At 41.7% G+C, this 24,537-nt stretch overlaps 1 protein-coding gene and 1 pseudogene across 1 annotated transcript in view; one reads left to right on the top strand and one right to left on the bottom strand.

Moving 5' to 3' along the window:
* Positions 1–4,059: 4,059 nt before the first annotated feature.
* The window catches only part of KATNAL2 (katanin p60 subunit A-like 2), a 110,837-nt gene continuing 90,359 nt past the window's right edge, over positions 4,060–24,537 (top strand). Inside the window, exon 1 of the mRNA XM_010840958.1 lies at positions 4,060–4,182. Coding sequence (XP_010839260.1) covers positions 4,132–4,182 — 51 coding nt within the window. The 5' untranslated portion in view covers positions 4,060–4,131. The remainder of the gene's footprint in view (positions 4,183–24,537) is intronic.
* Positions 20,001–21,938, bottom strand: LOC104989330 (annotated as a pseudogene).

Raw genomic sequence — 24,537 nt, forward strand, 5'->3', positions numbered from 1 at the left:
ACACCTCGAGAGGCAAGCGGAGTTCCATGCCTCAACCCATGACGAGACCTGACTCTCCTCGTCCCCAGTCTGCAGGGACCCTGCGATCGCCCGAGGGCTTTAATGTCCGTTGCTCCAAATCTTTGTTGTGACGAGACAAAGAACCGAGGAACATACACTCGCGTAACAGACATTTTAGGAATCAGTGAACTAAAATGGACTGGAATGGGTGAATTTAACTCAGATGACCATTATATCTACTACTGTGGACAAGAATCCCTTAGAAGAAATGGAGTAGCCATCATAGTAAACAAAAGAGTCCAAAATGCAGTACTTAGATGAAGTCTCAAAAATGACAGAATGATCTCTGTTCGTTTCCAAGGAAAACCATTCAATATCACAGTAATCCAAGTCTAAGCCCCGACCAGTAATGCTGAAGAAGCTGAAGTTGAATGGTTCTATGAAGACCTACAAGACCTTCTAGAACTAACACCCAAAAAAGATGTCATCTTCATTATAGGGGACTGGGATGCAAAAGTAGGAAGTCAAAAGATACCTGGAGTAACAGGAAAATTTGGCCTTGGAGTACAGAATGAAGTAGCTCAAAGGCTAATAAGAGTTTTGCCAAGAGAACGCACTGGTCATATCAAACATCCTCTTCCAACAACACAAGAGACGACCATTCACATGGACATCTTCAGATGGTCAATATCAAAATCACATTGATTATATTCTTTGCAGCCAAAGATGGAGAAATTCTATACAGTCAGCAAAAACAAGACCAGGAGCTGGCTGTGGCTCAGATCATGAACTCCTTATTGCCAAATTTAGACTGAAATTGAAGAAAATAGGGAAAACCACTACACCATTCAGATGTGACCTAAATCAAATCCCTTACAATTATACAGTAGAAGCGAGAAATAGATTCAAGGGACTAGATCTGATAGACAGAGTGCCTGAAGAACTATGGATGGAGGTTTGTGACATTGTACAGGAGGCAGTGATCAAGACTATCCCCAAGAAAAAGAAATGCAAAAAGGCAAAATGCTTGTTTGACGAGGCCTTAAATAGTTGAGAAAAGAAGAGAAATGAAAGGCAAAGGAGAAAAGGAACCATATACCCATTTGAATGTGGAGTTCCAAAGAATAGCAAAGAGAGATAAGAAAGGCTTCTTCAGCGATCAATGCAAAGAAATAGAGGAAAACAATAGAATGAGAAAGACTAGAGATCTCTTCAAGAAAATTAGAGATACCAAGGGAACATTTCATGCAAAGATGAGCACAATAAAGGACAGAAATGGTATGGACCTAACAGAAACAGAAGATATTAAGAAGAGGTGGCAAGAATATACACAAGAACTATACAAAAAAGATCTTCATGACCCAGATAACTACGATGGTGATAGTTTACAGTGAAATGTCTCGGATTTGTGATCTCCGAAGAAGATTTAGTTTTGGGACCAGAGACTGGCTTGACCACTCAGGGCTCCTGTGTGGCAGAATTTTTATTACAGTGAAAAGGGACAGAGAAAACTTCTGACATAGACTTCAGAAGGGGGCGGAGAGTGCCCTACACTAATCTTCAGCAAGAGAATTATATACTTTTAAATTAGTTATTACAATAAATCAAAAGAATCTCAAGTTTGTGAAAATTTTACCAGATCCACTCCCACAATTTACATTTTAGGATAACAGGATCAGAACTTAAGAATAGAAAGATCCTATTAGACCAACTTCCATAATTTACATTCTAAGATATCAGGATTAGTCAGAAGGTTTTCAGGTAGGAGAAACTGTCCTCAAGCAGGATATATTGTTGTTGTGTAATCCTTAGTACAGAGTTTAAGTTAAGTTGTTTGTTGTGTAATCATCAGTTCCTGTAATCATCAGGGCTTAAAGAAAAAAACATTTTATGTGACTAAGACTAAGGAATGTAGAAAAAAAAAAAAGTTTGTCCTTTCCTCCTCCTTGAGAATTCCAGATCCCTATATCCTCCTCGAGAACCCCAGATTCCTGTCTCCTCAGAGACTCCCTGACTTCTTTTCAACCTGCCTAGGAATTCATTCTCTCAATGGTTTGATCACTCACCTAAGGCCAGACATCCTGGAATGCAAAGTCAAGTGGGCCTTAGGAAGCATCACTACAAACAAAGCTAGTGGAGGTGATGGAATTCCACTTGAGCTCTTTCAAATCCTGGAAGATGATGCTGTGAAAGTGCTGCACTCAATATGCCAGCAAATTTGGAAAACTCAGCAGTGGCCACAGGACTGAAACAGGTCAGTTTTCATTCCAATCCCAAAGAAAAGCAATGCCAAAGAATGCTCAAACAACTGCACACTAATTGCACTCATCTCACATGCTAGCAAAGTAATGCTCAAAATTCTCCAAGCCAGGTTTCAGGTATGTGAACCGTGAACTTCCTGATGTTCAAGCTGGAAAAGGCAGAGGAACCAGAGATCAAATTCCCAACATCCGTTCAGTTCAGTTGCTCAGTCATGTCTGACTCTTTGCGACCCCATGAATCGCAGCACGCCAGGCTTCCCTGTCCACCAACTCCCGGAGTTCACCCAGACTCACGTCCATCAAGCCATCTCATCCTCTGTCGTCCCCTTCTCCTCCTACCTCCAATCCCTCCCAGCATCAGAGTCTTTTCCAATGAGTCAACTCTTCGCATGAGGTAGCCAAAGTCTGGAGTTTCAGCTTTAGCATCATTCCATTCGCATTTCTTTTCCATGGGGATGGTCTTGATCCCTGTCTCCTGTACAATGTCACGAACCTCATTCCATAGTTCATCAGGCACTCTATCTATCAGATCTAGGCCCTTAAATCTATTTCTCACTTCCACTGTATAATCATAAGGGATTTGATTTAGGTCATACCTGTATGGGAAAAAGCAAGAGAGTTCCAGAAAAACATCTACCTCTGCTTTATTGACCACGCCAAAGCCTTTGACTTTGTGGAGCATAAGAAACTGGAAAATTCTTAAAGAGGTGGGCATACCAGACCACTTGACCTGCCTCCTGAGAAATCTGTATGTAGGTCAAGAAGTAACAGTTAGAATTGGACATGGAACAACACACTGGTTCCAAATCAGGAAAGGACGTCAAGGCTGTATATTGTTACCGTGCTTATTTAACTTATATGCAGAGTACATCATATGAAATGCCTGGCTGGATGAAACAGAAGCTTTAAGTTGGCTTAAAACTCAACATTCCGAAAACTAAGATTATGGCATCTGGTCCCATCAGTTCATGGCAAATATATGGAGAAACAGTGGAAACAGTGCCAGACTTTATTTTTTGGGGCTCCAAAATCACTGCAGATCACTCCAAAATCATTGCAGCCATGAAATTAAAAGACACTTGCTCCTTGGAAGAAAATCTATGACCAACCTAGACAGCATATTAAAAAGCAGAGACATCACTTTACCAACAAAGGTCCGTCTAGTCAAAGCTATTTTTCCAGTAGTCATGTATGGATGTGTGAGTTGGACCATAAAGAAAGCTGAGCGCCAAAGAATTGATGCTTTTGAACTGTGGTGTTGGAGAAGACTCTTGAGAGTCCCTTGGACTGCAAGGAGATCCAACCAGTCCATCTTAAAGGAAATCAGTCCTGAATATTCATTACAAGGACTGATGCTGAAGCTGAAGCTCCAATACTTTGGCCACCAGATGCGAAGAAACGACTCATTTGAAAAGACTCTGAAGCTGGCAGAGATTGAAGGCAGAAGAAGGGGACGAGGGAGGATGAGATGGCTGGATGGCATCACCGACTCAACGGATATGAGTTTGAATAAACTCCGGGAGTTGGTGAAGACGGAAGCCTGGCGAGCTTCAGTCCACCGGGTCGCAAAGAGTCGGACACTACCGAGCGTCTGAAATGAACTGAACTGCCAATCATCCCCTTTGTGTCTCTCGATTGGCCAGTGCGGTGCAAAAGCTCCGGATTAACAGGAATATTTTAACGTTGATTGGCATGCGGAAAGAATCCATCTTTGTCCAGTGATTGGCCGGCATGTCTAAACTCTGGCCAATCCTGAAGGGGGCGGGCTGGTTAAGCGTCAGATTTCCCTGAACTGCCTTGGTGGCTGTACTGGTCGGCCTAATAACTGGCTCCTTTTCTTCCTACTCTCGGTTCCTAACGCAGCGTCCTGATGGAGCTATCTTACCAGACCCTCAGGTTCACCCATCAGGCTCGGGAAGCGGTAAGGAAAGCATATACTATCAGAAACTCCTCTCCTCTTGCTGCGGGCCGATTCCTGTGTCCAGTTGCTATGGCGACAGAGTCCGCTGCTCTTGTGGCGCAAGCGCAAAGTCTGGGGACTAGGGTTGAAGCGGGGTTGCGGAAAGGAAGTCGAATTTGGGCTCGACTACTGTTTGATGAAAGAGACGGCAGAGTTTGTGACTGAGGAGATGAGGTGTTGAGGGGAAGGCATTATTATCAGGCAGGCTGAGTCTTGATGAGTGAGCGGATTTAGAGTATGGTCGAAATGAAATTGTTGAAACGCAGGATAACACTGACTTGGGAGTTGGAATACGGGGTTCTGGTCCTGATTCACTACTACCAAGGTTGAGACTTTAGGAATTTAATTCCTCTTTCAGGCTTCCGTTCCCGCAGTAGAAAGTAAGGTAATTGGACTATAATCCTTTCACACACAGATTACATGAATTTTACAATACATAGTGTTACCTATTATCTGTGTCCTTAGCTAACTGGCTCAACAATATTTTCCACAACAAAAAACGTAAATTGAAGCTGTATTATATGCCAGGCATCGAAGATATAACAATACTTCAAGGGGAAAATGATTACAAACATTTTTTTTTTAGTTGAAAAATACTGATATTTAAGCTCCACCTCTAGAGATTCTGATTTACTGGTTTTGGTGTATCCTGTTCATTGATAGTTTTTAAAACCTCAGTTGTGATCTCAATCTCGATTGCAATGTGTAGCCAAGATTATGAACCACCACTCTACTGTTTCCCACCTTTAAAAAGAAGCTAATAATACACAATGAAAGGTAACCCTTTGGCCTTACACTCCCTCTACCTAGCAGTGTCTCTCCAACTTCTGCAGTTTCTTTCCAACTCATGGAAAGGATTGGCTACACTAGCTATTGCCACTTTGTCGCCTCTGGGTTGTGCTTAAGCCCTTCCAACCTGAGCCTGAACCACCGGCATCAAAACATTTGGGGATGGCTTTTAATAAAGCAGATTTCTGCACCTCCCTGAGAATTACAGAATCAGAAGCTCTCTGGAATGAGGATATTGAAACGTGCATCTTAAATTCAGACTCCAGGTTGGAAAACCACTGCCCTAGATAGTCTCACACATCTTCATGACTTCCAATGCCATCTGTATGCCAGCAGCTCCCTTAAACTGACTTTAGACTGGACTTCTTTGCTGAGCCATGTGATATCCTAGAATATGGAACACAGAAAGGATGATAAATCAATTGACTACTTGACAAATCCAGTGGAGAATCAAGTATCTGCATGTTAACTTGTTCAACCGCTAACTCTTAACCTTCCCCTTTAAAACTTGTGGCTTTTCCAGTCTTCCTCTATCTGGGAATGTGAAACCACCATCCACCCAGTGGCTCAAATCAGAATTCTGAGAGTCATCCTTAGCTCCTTCTTCCTGCTAATTCCTGCTTAAGGAAGGCATCAGCAAATCTTACAGGTTCTATTTATATAATGGATCTTTAATAATAAATATTTCTACAGCCTTTATCTGGGTCAAGCCACCATAATCTATCACTTGAACCATTTCAATAGCCTCTTAACCATTCCCCCTGTTGGTTTTACCTCCTTTCAGTCAATTTTTCCTCCAACGATCAGAGTGATCTTAAAATTGTGTCACTCCTTGGCTAGGATCCTTTTAATGGCTTTCCATTATACTCGGGATAAAAGTACCACCTTGACATGATCTACAGAGCATGGTAATGTTGTGGCCCAACTTCCTCTTTGCCTCCCACTGCTCTAGGAACATTCTCTCAAATCTGACATGTTTCTGAACTCTATATAGTTTGTGCCATGTAGGTTATTATTTAATTGTGATTAATTTATGGTATTACCTGTTTCCTGCATGTGATATTGCCTCTCAGGCAGAATTCACGTGACTTGAAGACAGAGGCCCAATCTTGTTTTTATGTTCTATTCCCAAGATGGCACTGCTGCTGCTGCTAAGTCACTTCAGTCGTGTCCGACTCTGTGCGGCCCCGTAGATGGCAGCCCACCAGGCTCCACCGTCCTGGGATTCTCCAGGCAAGAACACTGGAGTGGGTTGCCATTTCCTTCTCCAATGCATGAAAGTGAAAAGTGAAAGTGAAGTCGCTCAGTCATGTCCGACTCTTAGCAACCCCATGGACTGCAGCCCACCAGGCTCCTCTGTCCATGGGATTTTCCAGGCAAGAGTACTGGAGTGGGTTGCCATTGCAAGATGGCACTAGGGAGAGCCATATTTAGGTATGCTTATTGATGTCTTAAACTCCTGGGGTCTAAATGCAAGGAATTTTACTGATTAGGGGCCTGTGGAGGGGATAGATTGAGGTGGGGAAGATAATCAGTGAATTTGATGTATGTCCATAGGAACTTGATCATCTGTGTTATCTACTGTATTGGATTTCAAGAATACTTCCTCTTTATTTGGGTGATTTTTATTGTTTCAAATTTTAAATATATATGTTCTCATATATATATATTTCAATTGCATTTTTGTTTTAAATAATGTAATGTCAGCACTCAGTTTTAAAAGATTTAATAGTTCTACAGAACTTAAGAAAGTTTCCTGCTCCCTTTCACACCCTCAAGTATTGCTCCCCAGAAGCAACTACTTTTGCCCTTCTTCTTCAAAATAACAAGTTAAAATTTTTGAATTTTGATTTTCCATTGTCAGACGCAAATTCTACTTACTTTGATGGAAAGTGAGCATTTGGCTTTTTTTTATCCTACCTCTTTCCTTCCCCATCCTCTCTCTTTCTCTCTGGCCCATACTTCCCTTCCTCCATTCTCCTAAGATCGTTTTATCACAATTTTTGATTAAATACAAATTCAGTATAATTGTGTATATTAATCCGACCATGAAACCATTATTCACAGCTGAGCCTTATTTTTTATTTAACTGTGGGATAGGACTCAGTCGTAGCTTCAGTTCAGTCGCTCAGTCGTGTCCAACTCTTTGCAACCCCATGAATCCCAGCATGCCAGGCTTCTCTGTCCATCACCAACTCCCGGAGTTCACCCAGACTCATGTCCATCCAATCAGTGATGCCATCCAGCCATCTCATCCTCTGTCATCCCCTTCTCTTCCTGTCCCCAATCCCTCCCAGCATCAGAGTCTTTTCCAACGAGTCAACTCTTCGCATGAGGCGGCCAAAGTCTGGAGTTTCAGCTTTAGCATCATTCCTTCCAAAGAAATCCCAGGGCTGATCCCCTTCAGAATGGACTGGTTGGATCTCCTTGCAGTCCAAGGGACTCTCAAGAGTCTTCTCCAACATCACAGTTCAAAATCATCAATTCTTCGGCGCTCAGCCTTCTTCACAGTCCAACTCTCACATCCATACATGACCAAAGGAAAAACCATAGCCTTGACTAGACGGACCTTTGTTGGCAAAGTAATGTCTCTGCTTTTGAATATGCCGTCTAGGTTGGTCATCACTTTCCTTCCAAGGAGTAAGCGTCTTTTAATTTCATGGCTGCAGTCACCATCTGCAGTGATTTTGGAGCCCAAAAAAATAGTCTGACTAAACTCTGCCTTATTCTTAGGTTTACTTTTCTGTATATTTGATACTACTTTCTTCCTAAATTTTCTGAAGAAACTGTAAACCTCCTCTCCATGTGGTGAAGCTCACCAAGAAAATGTTCAGGTTTTTTTCTTTTCCTTCTTTCCTTTTGTTTAGAAGAGTGACTTAAACGATTTATTTATTCATTTTTGGTTGTGCTGGGTCTTGGTTGCTGTGTGGGTTTTCTCTAAGTTGCAGAGAACGGGGGCTACTCTCTAGCTGCAATATGCAGTCTCCTCATTGTGATGGCTCCTCTTGATGTAGAGCTCAGGCTCAGGGCACTAGGGCTTCAGTAGTTGCTGCTCCCTGGTCACTAGGTGCGGCCCAATGGCGTTGTTGCCCTGAGGCGTGTGGGATCGTCCCCCGACCAGAGATGAGACCCATGTCCTCTGCATTGGCAGGCAGATTCTCAACCGCTGGGCCACGAGGGAAGTTCCTTTTTCCTCCTTCTTGCCTTATATCCCTGTTTTAGCAAAATACACCAACCAGTGGCTGCCAGAGAAAGGGCACACGGGAGGCAAAGTTTTTGAAGTACGTATGCACATACATCCAGACAAAGCAGCAGTGTATGAAGTGGCTTTCCAGGTGAAGAACCTGCCTGCCAGTGCGGGAGATGACTGAAGCGACTTGGCATGCATGCACACTATGCGTGCAACTCTGTCCTTCTCTCACCTTGTTGATGGTGTGGCTGAGACTGATACTCTAGGTTGGAATTGATTTCATGTCATTTGAGGAGGCATTTCTCCATTATTTTTTAGCTTCCAGTGGGGTAGCAACAAGTGTGATGTTATTCATTCTCTGAATCCTTTTAGAATCTTCTCCTTACCATCTCTAGTTTCTGAATTTTCACGAAGATATCACTTGTTGAGAATTCTTTTTCATTCCCAGTGCTGGTATGAAGTTATGGGCCATTTAGATCAGGGAATTCATGCCCTCAATTCTGGAAAATATTCTTGTAGTATTTCTTTAGGTAATTTCTCTCTCTCTCTTTTTCCCTCTTGCTCTTCCTTTCTTTCTCTCTTGTCCTTCTTCCCTCCCTCCCTTCCTTTCGTTTTCCTGTTTTCCTTTCCTGGAAGTCCTATTCATTGAATGTTTGACTTCCATATGGAATCTGTAACATGCTGGTTTCTGTTTTATTTTACAATGCTTACTCTTGTTTTTTCTTATCAAGAGACCTCGTCAACTTTTTATCTGATTTGGTTGTTTTAAATTTCTGCTTTCGTATTTTTATTTCCAGATACTTTGTTATTGTCTCAGTGTTCCTTTTTCATGGCTCCTTTTAACTGTGAAGGTTTCCTCTCCCTCCCTGCCCCACCCCCTTCCCTTTTTGTCTTTTGCTCCTAGTATTTTGTCTGTTTCTGTTGCAGGAAGACGGACCCCTTCCAGGGCCCAAAACTGGGCTCTTGTCTAACACTAGGAAATGAATTGTCCGAGGAGACACGTGTGCTGACAAAGCAAGAGATTTTATTGGGAAAGGGCACCCGGGTGGAGAGCAGTAGGGTAAGGGAACCCAGGAGAAGTGCTCTGCTGCGTGGCTTGCAGTCTCACAGTTTTATGGTGATGGGATTAGTTTCCGGGTGGTCTTTGGCCAATCATTCTAATTCAGAGTCTTTCCTGGTGGCGCACGCATGGTTCAGCCAAGATGGATGCTAGCGAGAGGGATTCTGGGAAGCGGACGGACACACGGTGTCTCCTTTAGACCTTTCCTGAACTCTTCCGGTTGGTGGTGGCTTATTAGTTCCTTATTCCTTATCAGGATCTCCTGTCATAAAACAACTCATGCAAATGGTTACCATGGTGTCTGGCCAGGGTGGGCGGTTTCAATGTGCTTCCCCTAACATTTCCTCTCTAGTTTTTCTTTGCTTTTTTTCCCTGGTGCTCTGTCTTTCATGTAGGTTTTCCTCAGAAATCTAGTGAACCTTGCCTGAGGTAAGACACCTAAAAGAGAATTAGAATCTGTGAGCTTTAGAAGAGGCTCCTCAAATAGGGATGGGTTTTTCTGTTGGATGATCAGGTAGGCAGGAGCTTTTTTATTGGGACATCCACAGAAGCCAGTTTCTGTAGATATTTGCTCTGAGGTTTTCAGTTTCTCCAAGAAATGCTCTTCGCTTTCCTACAGGGAATGAGGGCAAAACAAGCATGCTTCCTATCCCTGTTGGAGTTAAACAGGGAAAGGCAGTTGTTTGGGGGTGGGGGGTTTCTCTTCACTGTTCAGAGCAAAATTTGTACTTACTCTTTCCTTTTTTAAAAAAATTCCTTTACCATCATTTTAATGTGATTTGGGGAGACAGCAGAGAGAAACAATCTCTAGAACAGTTTTTGTTTTACAGATATGTATTGTCTACTGGGCACAAAGACTCGCACTAGTTGCTTTTGCAGGAGGTGAATTTAAAAAAAATCAACTAATATATGATTCGTATCTAAATGATAGGTTTGTTTTGTTATTGTGGGTTTCAAATCAGGCATTTGTCATACTTGTTTGCATGTTAAAATTTACTTTTAAATACGGTTATTTATTTGCATATGATAGGGGTTGGTGGCTGAGCTTAAGAATGGGAGTTAGATACTTTTCAATTCATATACTGGTTTTTACTTAACACTGAGGTGTAAATATACATTTATTCATCAGCTCCTACAATGAACACTTACTTAGTGACTACTATGTATAAAAACATGGTGTTTTGAGATACCCGTGATGTTTTGGGCGTTGAAACTGCCGATTAGCCTTAGGAAACGCCTCTTGGTTTTCATGATACTACAGTCTCCTAGAGTTCTGTTTTCCTTTTTGGCCTCTTTAATGCTCTTATCTTTCTCTGTCCCTTACAGTTTTGTTCTTTAGGATCTAAACTTGCCCCTTTTGGTCAGCCTTTTCCAAAGTTGACAAAGTGCCCCTCCTTGATGCAAAGAGTAGACATCACCATGCCACCTTTATCCCAGTAAATTATAATTGGATTTTTCCTTGTCATGACCTTTTCCTTTCCCGTCCTTTTCCTTCCCCTGACCCCAGTAGACTATAAGCTCCTTGAGGGCAAGAACTCTGGTAAGTTTCTTTTCTGACTGGTAAACTGATAATGTTTCAGAAGGGCTTCTGAGTCTTTAGTGTGCACACTGAACACCTGGGATGTTTTGAACATTCAGGTTGTGATCCAGTAGTTCTGGGTGTGCATCATGACCTCCTGTGTGGTACCGTAATGATCCGTGGGTAGCAAAGATCTGTGAGTGGAGAATTTTCTCCTATTCCATTTTAAATTTAGTGTTTAATTAAAATAAAGCTGTGTCCAATTTGTAAACCTCTGCCACTGTTTTTTTTTTTTTTTTTTTCCCCACTTGAAGGTAAGATCCTGGGGGAAAGGAACTCTGAGGAGCAATTGCTTCATTGTTTTTAATTTGACCACAGAATTTAAACCAAACAAACAGTAATTGGTATCAATGCAGAAGAACAGTTTTTAGAAAGCCATAATTGAGCCACACATTCATGTGCAAAATAATCTGATACAAAATTACTTTTATTTATTCTCACTTGTCATTACAGGTACTTTTCAAAAGTTATGACTTCGCTTGTGTGAAACTTTTATATTAAAAAAATACCTACTATAAGTGTTAACTAATTAATGAGGTGGCAGATTAGGTTTTTAAATGAGTGTTGTTAAATGCCTTAGCTTTTATTAATCACATGGTCCCCTAAAAAAAAAAAAAAAAACTAGGGTAATTGAAAGTTTAATTACATCAATGTTTTTCTTCAGAGAACTAAGGCTTATTAAACTTTAAATGTTCAAACATTTAAGCATCTATTGAAATACCAATAGCTATAAACAATGCGCAGTTCTAAATACTAATTAAATGAGCTCTAAATCACCATAAGCTAAGCTGAATTTTAAGTAACTCATGTTTTAAGTGCTCTGCTCTGCTCTTCCTTACTTAAGGAAGATTAACTACTTCACTGCTGACCACCGGTGTAGCCTTGAGGGGATCTTTAAAAATGCTGTGGCTGATGTTGAACCACATTTTTTCTGTGCTTGGACCAAGAAAGGGAGACTGATCAGACAACCTGGAACATTTTGCTAATGTCACATTGATACTCTTGGAGATGTGTTTTTTTTTTCTTTATTCCCCTACTTTTAACCACATAACTGAGAATATACAGATGTGAATTTGTACATTTGGTGTTTTGTGTTAACATCCTTTCTTTCTTTCTTTTGTAAAAAAAAAAAAAAACTACATTAATTTTAATAGATTTTATTTTTAAGTACAAAAAGTATATATCTCTCCATTCAGATCAGTCTTGTGTACATTTAAAAAAATTTATACAGCTTCCTGCTTTCAAATGTGATACAGCAAATAGTACCAGCAGTTTTGCAGAGATGAGACAGGGAGCTGAATTTGGGAAGACTTCGGTGGTTAGAATGGGGATGGAAGAGGACCAGAGAGGAGGCAGCTTGGCAAACAAATTGCTCCATGCTTCTGAGTTTTGGGCTGAATACTAAGCTGTGCATACACAGAGTGGAAATGTTTGAAGCTGGGGTAAAGCCAATTATCAGGGAACTGTAAGAGGAACAGCTACCCGTGCTCGTGTTTGAACTCCAACCAACCTGAGTGGAGACCTCTTGTGGAAGAGCAGAGCATTTACTGGAGATTCTAGGAAGGCAGTGCGTGAGGGAAGATTCCCCTGGAGGAGGGCATGGCAACCCACTTCAGTATTCTTGCCTGGAGATTCCCATAGACAGAGGAGCCTGGTGGGCTACAGTCCATGGGGTCGCAGAGTCAGACACAACTGAAGAGACTTGGCACAAAACTAGTCTTAGAATAAACATGACTTTACATAACCTCTTTTCTAACAAAGCTTAATAGGATCAGAATTACCTGCAAATAACTGAACGATCTGCTTCTCCCAAACCCTCAACATACTTAAAAGAAGGTAATATAATCTAGAGATTTGCAGGACTGGCATCCAAGGAAAAAACTGCTAGCGGTCATAAAAAACAGGAAAATGTGCCAAAACGACAAAAATCCGTCAACAGAAGACTCAGCAATACAACAAAAGACAGAATTGGCGGATGGGGGGTCTTTAAAAACAGTTGTTATAAATACGTTTAAACATTTACGGAAAACATGATTATAAAAAGGAGAAAAACAAGATATAAGAAAATAGGCAAAATTGTTTCTGGGTCCTCAAGTCTGTTCCATTGGTCTTTTTGTCTATTTCCTATGCCAATGCCACACTGTCTTAGAAATATAGTTGTATCCATTCTTTTATTTTTATTTTTTTCATTTTTTAAGTTATATCCATTCTTTATGGGCTTCCCCAGGTGGCTCAGTGGTAAAGAATCCTCCTGCCAATGCAGGAAACGCAGGATTGATCCCTGGGTTGGAAAGATCCCCTGGAGAAGGATATGGCAACCCACTCCAATATTCTTGCCTAGGAAATCGCCAGAGGAGCCTGGCAGCCTACAGTCCGTGGGGCCGCAAAAGAGTCAGACACTTGTTTAGTGACTAAACGCCAATCCATTCTTGATATCCTCTAGAGCAAAGACTTCTCACTTGTTCTTTTTTGTCAAATGGTCACACTATTATTGACATGTGTTTACATATTTTAGAATCAACATGTCAAATTCCACAAAGGTTGCTAAATTTTGATTGAGATGGCATTGAGTTGGAAGAATAAATTTGAGAAGAATTGATGATTTAAAAATAATGAGAATTACAAAGAATTCTCCAATTGAAGAGTATGGTTTCTCTTTTTATTCTGGCTTCCTTAATTTTTTTCAGTAGCAGTTTAGAGTTTTCTGCATAGAAAACTTGCCCATTTTTGTTAGAAATACTTGTAGTTCTTGATACCACTCTAAACGGTTTTCATATCATTGTAAATGGTTTCTTGGTTTTTAAAATTTAATTTTATATTTATTACTAATATGTAGAAATGCAATTGATTTTGTATGTTGATCTTATTTTAGCAGTATAAAATAGTGTGCTTAGAGTTCTTTTTTTAAATCAAAGAAGTGTGTTGATTTTTACCAAATACTTTTCTACATTTGTTAAAGTGATTATAATATTTCCCTTTATTTTATAATGTGGTGCATTAACTATGTTGTTTGATTCTCTAATATTAAACAGTCTTATCTCATTCCTGGGATATGCTGAAGTTTGATGTTACATAATGGTGATTCAGTTTGCTAATATTTTGCTTAGACTTTTTCCATCTATATTAATGAGTGAGACTGGCCTATTGTTTTCCTCTTTTGAGTGTCTTTGTCAGGTTTTAGTATGAAAGATATGTTGTCCTCATAAAAATTAAGAAATATTCCCTCTTCTTCATTCAGTAGTAAAAATTATGAAGATTGCCATTGTGTTTTTCATTGAATGGTAGAATTTGCCTTGAAAGAAATCTGAGAATGGATTTCCCGTAGAAAGTGTTTTGCTTTGTTTTTTGTTTGTTTATTGCGTGGTTTTTAACAAATTCAGGTTATTTTCATCAAAACTGTTGGTACTTTAAAATTTCTTTTTGCTGTTGATTTGGTATGTTATGTTTTTTTAGAATTTATTTATCTCATCTAAATTTTCAAATTTATTGGCATAATTGTTCATAATATCCTTTCTTTTTTTTTTCATAATATCCTTTCTTAAAAAATTAAATACATATGGAATCTGTAACCATCTTCCCTTTTTATTCTTACATTGGTTTTTTTGTGCCTTATTTTTCTTCATTAGTCTTACCAAAGGTTTATCAATTTTGTCGGTCTTTTCAAAGAACCAAGTTTTGTTGATCCTGTCTATGGTCTGTTTGATTTCTGTTTCTCTACTTTTGCGGTCTTAAAATTATTATTTCTTTGCAAATCAAAACAACAATGAGCTATCACCTCATACCAGCCAGAAGGCTAGCATCAAAAGATCTACAAACAACAAACGCTGGAGAAGGTACGGAGAGAAGGGAACCCTTCTAGTCTGTTGGTGGGAATATAAATTGGTACAGTCACTATGAAGAACAGTATGCTGCTGCTGCTAAGTCGATTCAGTTGTGTCCGACTCTGTGCGACCCCAGAGATGGCAGCCTACCAGGCTCCCCCGTCCCTGGGATTCTCCAGGCAAGAACACTGGAGTGGGTTGCCATTTCCTTCTCCAGTGCATGAAAGTGAAAGGTGAAAGTGAAGTCGCTCAGTCGTGTCCGACTCTTAGCGACCCCATGGACTGCAGCCTCCAGGCTCCTCCATCCATGGGATTTTCCAGGCAAGAGTACTGGAGTGGGGTGCCATTGCCTTCTCCTATGGAGGTTCTTAAAAAACTAAAAACAGAGCTACCATATGACCCTACAATCCCACTCCTGGGCATATATCTATCCAAAGAAAAACATAATCTGAAAGGATACGTACACCCCAGTGTTCATTGTAGCACTGTTTATAATAACCAAGATAGGTAAGCAGTCTAAATGTCCATTGACAGAGGAATGGATAAAGAAGATGTGTTACATATATACAATGGACTATTACTCAGCCATTAAAGAGGATGAAATAATGCCATTTGCAGTAACATGGATGGACCTAAAGAGTGTCATACTGAATGAAGTAAGTCAGACAGAGAAGAAGTGAAGTGAAGTCGCTCAGTCGTGTCCGACTCTTTGTGACCCCATGGACTGTAGCCTACCAGGCTCCTCTGTCCACGGGATTTTCCAGGCAACAGTACTGGAGTGGATTGCCATTTCCTTCCCCAGGGGATCTTCCCGACCCAGGGATCGAAGCCGGGTCTCCCACATTGTAGACAGACGCTTAACTGTCTGAGCCACCAGGGAAGTCAAGTCACACAGAGAAGGAGAAATATCATATGACATCCCTTATATGTGAAATCTAAAAAGAAATGATACAAATGAACTTACAAAACAGAAAGACATTCACAGGTTTAGAAAACAAACTTAGGTTGCTGGGGATGGGAGGGATAGTTAGGGAGTTTGGGATGGACATGTACACACTGCTGTATTTAAAACAGATAACCAACAAAGACCTACCGTATAGCACATGGAAGTCCGGTCAATGTTATGTGGCAATCTGGATGGGAGGGGGATTGAGGTGGGAAGTGGATACATGTATATGTATGACTGAGTCCCTTCGCTATTTACCTGAAACTATCATAACATTGTTAATCAGGTATACCCTAGTACAAAATAAAAAATTCAAAAGAATAAAAAAAGTGTAAAAAATGGTTATTTTCTATACTTTCCTTGGCTTTATTATTTTTTATAATTTATTAATATATTTGCTTAATTTTTAATATTTATCTTTTTTCTTTTAACAGATGCATTTAAAGATTTAAATTTTCCTTTAATCACCGCTTTGCCTGCTTCCATATGTTTTAATATGTAGCATTTTAACTTTTCTTTTTTATTCCCTTGTGGCTCAGCTGGAAAAGAATCCACCTGCAATGCAGGAGACCTGGGTTCGATCCCTGTGTTGGGAAGATACCCTGGAGGAGAGAAAGGCTACCCACTCCAGTATTCTGGCCTGGAGAATTCCATGGACTGTATAGTCCCTGGGGGCGCAAAGAGTTGGACTCAACTGAACGACTTTTGCTTTTTTCATTCAGTTCCAAATATTTTCTTATATCTATTATGATTTTTCCCTGACTCATAAGTATTTAGAAGTGTATTATTTACATATGGGAGGTCTGCTGATACCTTTTGGACATTGTTTTCTAGTTTAATTGTGCTGTATTTACTAGCAACATTCTACAGGATTTCAGTCCTCTGACATTTGTCGAGAATTGTTTTATGGCTCAACGTATGGTTAAGTTTCTTAATTGTGTTGTTCAAATCTTTTATATGTTACAGATTTTTTTTTCTTTTTGTTTGAAGGCATATAAGTATCTCTCACTGTAATTGTATTTTTTGCCTATTTCTCCTTTTGATTTTGTCAATTTTTGCTTTATCTGATGTTATGTTATTTTGTGGGATGAATGGTATCCCCTTCTCCCAAAATGTTATATGTTTAGGCACCTAAACATATAGAATTGTTATCTTCAGTTAATTTGTGTGTTTGATGTTAGATAGGGGTTAAGTTTATTTTTTTTTTCCTATTTGGTTATCCAATTGCTCCAGCATCTTTTAAAAAATTTTTGAATTACTGTGGCAACTTCGTAAAAAAATCACATGACCATATATTTGTGGGTTTATTTTTGAACTCTCTGTTCCTTTTGATTGATAGATTTATCTATCTCCAGGTCAGTATCAAACTATCTTAATTATTGTGGCTTAATACTAAGCCTTAAAAACTGGTAGTATAAATTCTCTGACCTAGCTATTTTTCAATGCCATCTTGGTTCTAAATTTCCACATAAATGTCAGAATCAGATTTTCAATTTATATAAACAAGTTCACTGAGCTTTTGATAAGATTGCATTCAATCTATACATCAGTTTTAAGGAGAACATCTTTAAAAATTCATTTTCTCAATTCTTAAACGTTATAACTTTTTAAATATCTCTTAGCCCTATTTTGTCATTTTCAGCATAGAGGTTGCATTATTTTGCTAGGGCTGCCATAACAAAATATCACAGACTGGGTGTCTTAAACAGCAAAAATTTGTTTTCTCACAGTTCTGGAGGCTAGATGTCCAAGAAAAAGGTGTTGGCAGGTTTGATTTATCCTGAGGCCTTTCTCCTTGGCTTGCAAGTGACCACTTTTTTGCTGTGTCTTCAACATGGTATTTCCTATATTAGAGAACCATCTCTGGCATCACTTCACATGTCCAAATTTCCTCTTCTTCCAAGGACACCAGTCAGATTGGATTAGGGCCCACCCTAATGGCCGCATTTTAATTTATTAACCTCCTAAAGGCTCTGTCTTTAAATACAGTCACATTCTGAGTTATTCACGGTTAGGGCTTCAGTATATGAATTTGGGGAGAAGGGGATACCATTCATCTCACAAAAGAAATCTGCAACATCTTTTGTTAAATTTGTTCCTACTTGATTTTTATAGACTATTGTAAATTATATTGATTGAAATAGTTTTCCTCAAGTCTGTGTCTGATACTTCTAATATCTTGAGTTCCATGTGAATCTGTTTCAATTTTCTGTTATTCCTAATATTTTTCATTTATGCTGTTCTTCTCTTAGACTGCATGGTAGTGTAGTTGATTTGTTTTTAGAAATAATTTGTGATGAAGGATGATGATATCTTCCTGTAAAAGTAATTTAGGCTTGTTTCTGTCTTGTGCCTGGTGGGAGGAGCTAGCAATTCAGGAACGTCTCAATCCAAATTTAGGGACTGAGATTTTTCTGGGGTTTCCCTAGTAGCTCAGCTACTAAAGAATCCACCTGCAATGTAGGAGACTCCCATTTTATTCCTGATCCGCTGGAGAAGGGATAGGCTACCCACTCCAGTATTCTTGGGCTTCTCCAGTGGCTCAGCTGGTATAGAATCTGCCTACCATGTGGGAGACCTGGGTTCAATCCCTGGGTTGTGAAGATTCCCTGGAGAAGGGAACAGCTACCTGCTCTAGTATTCTGGCCTGGAGAATTTTAGGGACTGACATTTAGGGACTCAATCCAAATTTAGGGACTGAGATTTTTCTGGGCCATACAGAACATGGGCACCTTACCTTATCTTTTGTCCTCATTCCTAGAATGGAATAAGGACTGAATATTCATTGATTTTGCCAGGGTCCCCTATCTTCATGGGTCTTGGTTTAGAACTTTTGCACCTTAGCACTTTGAGGTTGTCAAATATACTACTCAGCTTCTTAGCCTTTTAGAGGCAGGCAGATGTTCTAGAGAAAAGTGGATTCACATGCCACGGTCATGTCTTTGTATTAAATACACACACACACAGAGTTGTGTCTGTGGAATAAAATCCTATCAGTGAAATTGCTGTATCAGTTTGTATATGTGTATATTTGACATGTGTGCATCTGAAGAATGCAATTCTGTGGAAATAAATAAAAACCACCCATATTGAGGAAACAGGCTATTTACTGAGTGCTTGCTGTAGTAAGAAAGTCAACTGTCATCACTTGCATTTGGCAGGCAGGGGAGTGGGAAAGCTTTATGAAAAAAAGTGGGAAGATTTTAACATTTTCTGATTGGAGGCTGTTGACCTGGGAAATCTGGAGTTGGGCTACCTGGAAGTGGGGCATCTTATGTGATTGATTTGGAGGTCATATTTGGCTTTCTTGGTTGGTCCTGACTTGGAGGCTAAGAGCAAAAATAGGGAGGCTGGCAGTTGTTGAGCAAATCTCGACCATTCTGGGCCAGTTGCTATGGAGATTGTGATTTAGTTTCTTGGACAGATTGCTATAGGGTCTGGGATTTGGTTTTCTGAGATGGTTGCTTACAGAGGTTGTGGTTTGGCTTCCTGAGCTTATGTGGGTCTGGCCATTATCCATTTATATATTCAGTTTCTCATCTTAAAAGTGATACCGTAGTACCAAAGGATGTATATAAATTTGCCTTTTAACTTCAGTAGAAGTTGTATCAACTTATCATCTTACTAGTAATGTATGATCATCTGCTCCAACATAGCAGGCTATTAATTTTTTGAATTTTACTCAACTGATATGTGGAAATTTGTATTATGTTTCAAATTTGCATTTTTGTAAGATTGAGCATCTCGTCATATAGAGTCGTTTGTGTTTCTTTTTGTGTGAACCATCTTTTCCTATGCTTGTCCATTTTTATAGTAAATTATTGATGTTTTTTCTTTGCTTTGTGGGCACTTATTATATATAAAGGAAATTGGTCTTTTGAATGTTAACTGAGTTGTAAATATCTTTCCCAGTTATTGTTTCTTGACCTTTTTTATATATTTAGAATTTTTTATGTGGTCAAACCTATCAGCCTTTTTAATTAATGGCTTCTGGGTTTGTGTTCAAAAAGGCCTCATCTACTCTGAGATTAAAAAAAAAAATCCCATGTTTGCATATTTTTATTTATATAAATACAACCTGAAGATAACATTTGTTAATTAAGACTATGTCTTACTGCTTACAAAGGTTAGTTAAGAACAAAGGTATAATGTATCTTAAAATTGTCAGTGAGAATGAGGCTTCTCATCTTCAGAATTCTGAAGTGTTCTCTAGGCAGGGAGGCAGGGACTTGGTGTGCAGTCTTACAGAAACAACACTTGAAAACTATAGGAGTCCGAGTCCAAAAGTTTCTACAAAGCAGAAGTTGCTGGTCTCCTTAGAAAGTCCCATTCCATAACCCCCACTGCCCTTGTATTTCTCCCCCTGAATTCCACCTCCAAGGCAAGGCCTCAATTTATCGTCGGGAGAATCTGTTCTTGAAATCTTTAATTGTCTTGGCCATCATAGGAGCAATTTTCTTCACAGGTTTCCTGCCGCTTACCACCTGTGGCAAGTGGGTACTGGTAGTGCTTGAGCATGTGTGGGCCAGCTTCTCATGGGTAAGGTTAAGGCTGTTGCTGCTGGAGGGAGTATGGCTGGTTTCTCTAGGGTACAGGGCTGGCTTGATCTTGACTTTTTCAGGGACAGCTGCTTCTCGTGTTTCAAACTGCTGCCTCCTTTGGACGTCAGAAGGTGGCCGGGCCAGAGAGTTGAGTAGGATCATTTTTGCTTGTCGGCCTTTGGGTTTATTGGCGTGTGCAGACTGGATATTCACTGTCAGTGCTCGAAGCCGCTGCTCTTGGGCATCCTGAAGCCGCATGTACATCTCTCGCCATGACTCATGCTCTTGTGGCCTTTCTTTCCTAAAATTTTGGTGACAGTGAATTTTCCATAGTTGATCTGTTTCTTGAACTAGTGTATGATTGTATTTCTCTATGCGATACAGCTGATCAGGTGCACAGCTCTTCAAGATGGGTTCAAGAACTGAATATGGGACTCCTCCCACTTTAAAGATTGAATTGATGTTGTTTTTAAGTACCCAGATGCACTGTTGGCGCAGGGTCATCATTTTGGCAAGATAAGCACACTTAGAGCCAGAAAACACTTGCATCTTAGAATTCATTCTGCATCCAGTAAATCCAACTTCTTCCTCTTTCTGGGGTGAAGACAGTGCTTTTTGCTTTGGTCGGAAGGAGGACATCAATCTAGAGGCAGGAAGTGGATGGTACTTGGCGGAGATCCTGGGTAATGGAAGATCTGGCCACACTGGTGCATCAGTGGGGACCTTTTCCAGCTTGGCCCAGATGTTTCCAGATGGTTGCAGCTTCTCTGATCTGTTTTCATTCACCTCAGGCAGTTTCTGAACCAAGTCCAAGTTTTGACTTGAGTCATTTTTTTTAGGTCCTTTCTCTTCAAGAGCAGTGGCTGAAGTTTTCATAATCTTTTTCATGTTCTCCCTAGGCTGGTCCTGGTTGAGGAATGAATGAAAAGGCATGGTGGGCGGCTTGGATTCATTATCCATATCTGTCACAACTTCAGGGAGGGAGCCATCTGGCTTTCCATCCAAATGGGGAGGTCTTACTTTCCCTTCTTGAATCTTTCGGTTATTGGTAGCCTTCTCTTTCACCCTGGGTAACAGACCTCTTGTCCCCTCTATGTCCAAGCGGTTGAGACTTTGCTTGTTTTTGTCCGGTTTGGTTTTCTCTAAGTCTTCCTGCTTTTGCTTTTTAAAGTCTGAAGGGTGCCCGAAGGAAGGTGAAAACTGGATCCTGCGGCGCCTTCTTTCCTCCTCTTTGACACCAGTAGAAGGCGGATTCTCCTTTGCTTTGTCCCTGGGGACAAACGGTGGGCTTTCCTCTCGGGAGGAGGCCAGGACTGATTTTTGGCTGGTCAAAGTAGAAGACTTCTCGTATTCTTTGGTACTCAAAGGGTGTTTGTCCTTGTGGGGAGCCTGGTGCCCCCAGCTTAGACTCCCAGCCTCCCTCCCGTGGGGGGCACAAAGGCGGTGGTCTTGACTGAACCTCAGTCTGGCCCGGGGAGCATAATAGGGTCCTTCTCCAGGTCCCCGCTGTACAACGTAGGTCTCCGAGGGGCGTCTGTGACGGTCCCTGGACATCAGACGAGGACGTGTAGACGGTGGGGGAGACCGGCTGTAACCACAATATGCCCGCTCTGAGGAATATGCTGGGGAATCTCGGCGACACTGCCTTCTGTCCTCGTCCCTCTCCCGGCCGCGGGACTCATAATAGAGCCTCGTGGGCTCTGAGGTGTGTCTGCGTTGCTGCCGTCTGTGCTCGCGATCATGCGAGCGACCGCTGCGGACTGTGAGGTGTGCGCGGCCGTCTCCCTCCATCGCCTCCTCCTCCTGAGGAGCGTCCCTGGGCAGGTTCCTCTCAGGGTTTCAGTCCCCCGAAGCCAGCCTCCTCCACTGCGCCTCTAGGTCCCGGCCAAGCTTCCGACGCGATGGAGTTTGCGCCCGCCACTGCCGTCGGGCAGACCCGGCTCTCCGCTAGAACCGCCACGGGGCCGGGCGAGACCGAGGGCACTTCTCGTCTCTTCACGACCTCCTTGGTGTGAGGATGGGGGCGGCTAGGCCCCGCGGCTCCTCAGCAACCTGGTGCCCGGCCGCCGCCGCCGCCGCCCGGCTCTGCCTCGAGCTCCTCCTGGTGCACACGGCGCGCGACCCCGCCTCCCGCGCTCAGGACGCAGCGTGCCCGCGGGAATCGCTACCTGCGCTGCGTCTGGGACGTGAGGAAACCCCAGCGCCCCCTTCCTGCGGGGGCTGCGAGCGGTGCCCACATTACATCACCACCTGCCAGGAACCCCTGGGCCACCTCGCCCAGCTCCCATCCCCAGAGTAGCAATAGCGACAACCAACCTAGCGCTGGACGCCTGCCATCGAGTAATTCCAGCCTGTAAGAACCAAAGAAGAGTTATATTATCTCCATTTTATGGGTGAGGCTTAGAGAGAATAAAAAACTTGCCTGTGATCACGAAACAGGAAGAGGTGCAGCCGCACTTTGACGGCAAGTAGTTGAGGTCCAGAGTCACAGCTCTGAATACGTCGAGGACCTGAGTCCTACCGAGAGAAAGGGATTTGCCTAAAATTCGACAGATTAACCCCATGAGGGCAATAATAGTCCCTGTGTCTGATTTTGGAGAAGGAAATGGCAACCCACTCCAGTACTCTTGCCTGGAAAATCCCATGGACGGAGGAGCCTGGTAGGCTGCAGTCCATGGGGTCACTAAGAGTCGGAGACGACTGAGTGACTTCACTTTCACTTTTCACTTTCATGCATTGGAGAAGGAAATGGCAACCCACTCCAGTGTTCTTGCCTGGAGAATCCCAGGGATGGGGGAGCCTGGTGGGCTGCCATCTCTGGGGTTGCACAGAGTTGGACACAACTGAAGCGACTTAGCAGCAGCAGTGTCTGATTTGCCCTCAAGCAATATCTAACAAAGGTATCAATAATTCTGAGAGGAATGAATGCTGTTTGCTCTGATCACCAAACGTCAGCAGTAGGGCCTGAGTTGGATCAGTTCATGGTGGTGCCTTAGACCCAAGTGTGCTCTAGGGAACAAACTCTTACCTTGGAAGGCCGAGATTTATTGTTACTATTATTACTACTAAAAGGAACAACTAAATAGACAACTTAAAATGTCATCATTGATTACATCTTATTTGATTAGATCAGATTTTATTAGATTATTAGATTCTGGCTAGAACTCTAATAAGAACCCACTCATTGGAAAAGACCCTGATGCTGGGAAAGATTGAAGGCAAAAGGAGAAGAGGGCGGCAGAGGATAAGATGATTGGATAGTGTCATTGACTAGGGGACATGAATCTGAGCCAACTCCTGGAGATAGTGAAGGACAGGGAAGCCTGGCATGCTGCAGCCTATGGGGTGACAAAGAGTGGGACATGACTTAGCAACTGAACAACAACAACTTTGGTGTAGATGCCAGGCTCTTCGAAGAGCTTGGTTCCTCTCTTAGATAGCCCAAGACTAGCTGATTACCTTTGGTCTCCTCATCGCTCTTGGACTTAAAGAAATTCCAAGTCACTGATGTTATCTTCTTCCCTTTGTAAGCAGAGAAGTGACCTCGCCAACCAGACTTTGGATCTGAAAGCAGGATCCTGTCATTGACAACAGAAAGATTTTTGTGTCTTCGATGAGCCCACGTGGTTGGGATACTAGGGTCAGAAAAGGACCAAGATTCTGTGCCTAATTTCCTCCTTTTAGTAACTTTCTCTTTGCATGCTGCAGCCTATGGGGTCGCAAAAAGTGGGACATGTTAGTGACTGAACAACAAGAACTCTTAAGAATGCACCTGGCCTGACCTCTTGCCCAAATCAGAAAAGACCAGTGATTGCTGTCTTTGTTTTTTACATTAAATTTTTTTTTAATCTTTTGAACAATTCTATAAAAATTCATTGTGCACTATGGTTCAGCTTTAAATTTTTTCCTTCATTGTTATAGATAACAATGAGTAATCTATATTTCTCCCATCATTCTAAGTTTTAAAGATTTCCCAGGTCTTCAGTTCAGTTCAGTCATTCAGTTGTGCCCAACTCTTTGCGACCCCATGGACTGCCCCACGCCAGGCCTACCTCAGTTCATTTCAGTCACTCAGTGATGTCCGACTCTTTGTGACCCAATGAATCGCAGCACACCAGGCCTCCCTGTCCATCACCAACTCCCGGAGTTCACTCAACTCACATCCATCGAGTCAGTGATGCCATCCAGCCATCTCATCCTCTGTTATCCCCTTCTCCTCCTGCCCCCAATCCCTCCCAGCATCAGAGTCTTTTCCAACGAGTCAACTCTTCGCATGAGGTGGCCAAAGTACTGGAGTTTCAGCTTTAGCATCATTCCTTCCAAAGAAATCACAGGGCTGATCTCCTTCAGAATGGACTGGTTGGATCTCCTTGCAGTCCAAGGGACTCTC

Source organism: Bison bison, unplaced genomic scaffold, assembly GCF_000754665.1.
Source record: "Bison bison bison isolate TAMUID 2011002044 unplaced genomic scaffold, Bison_UMD1.0 scf7180017864153, whole genome shotgun sequence".
Lineage (NCBI taxonomy): Eukaryota > Metazoa > Chordata > Mammalia > Artiodactyla > Bovidae > Bison > Bison bison.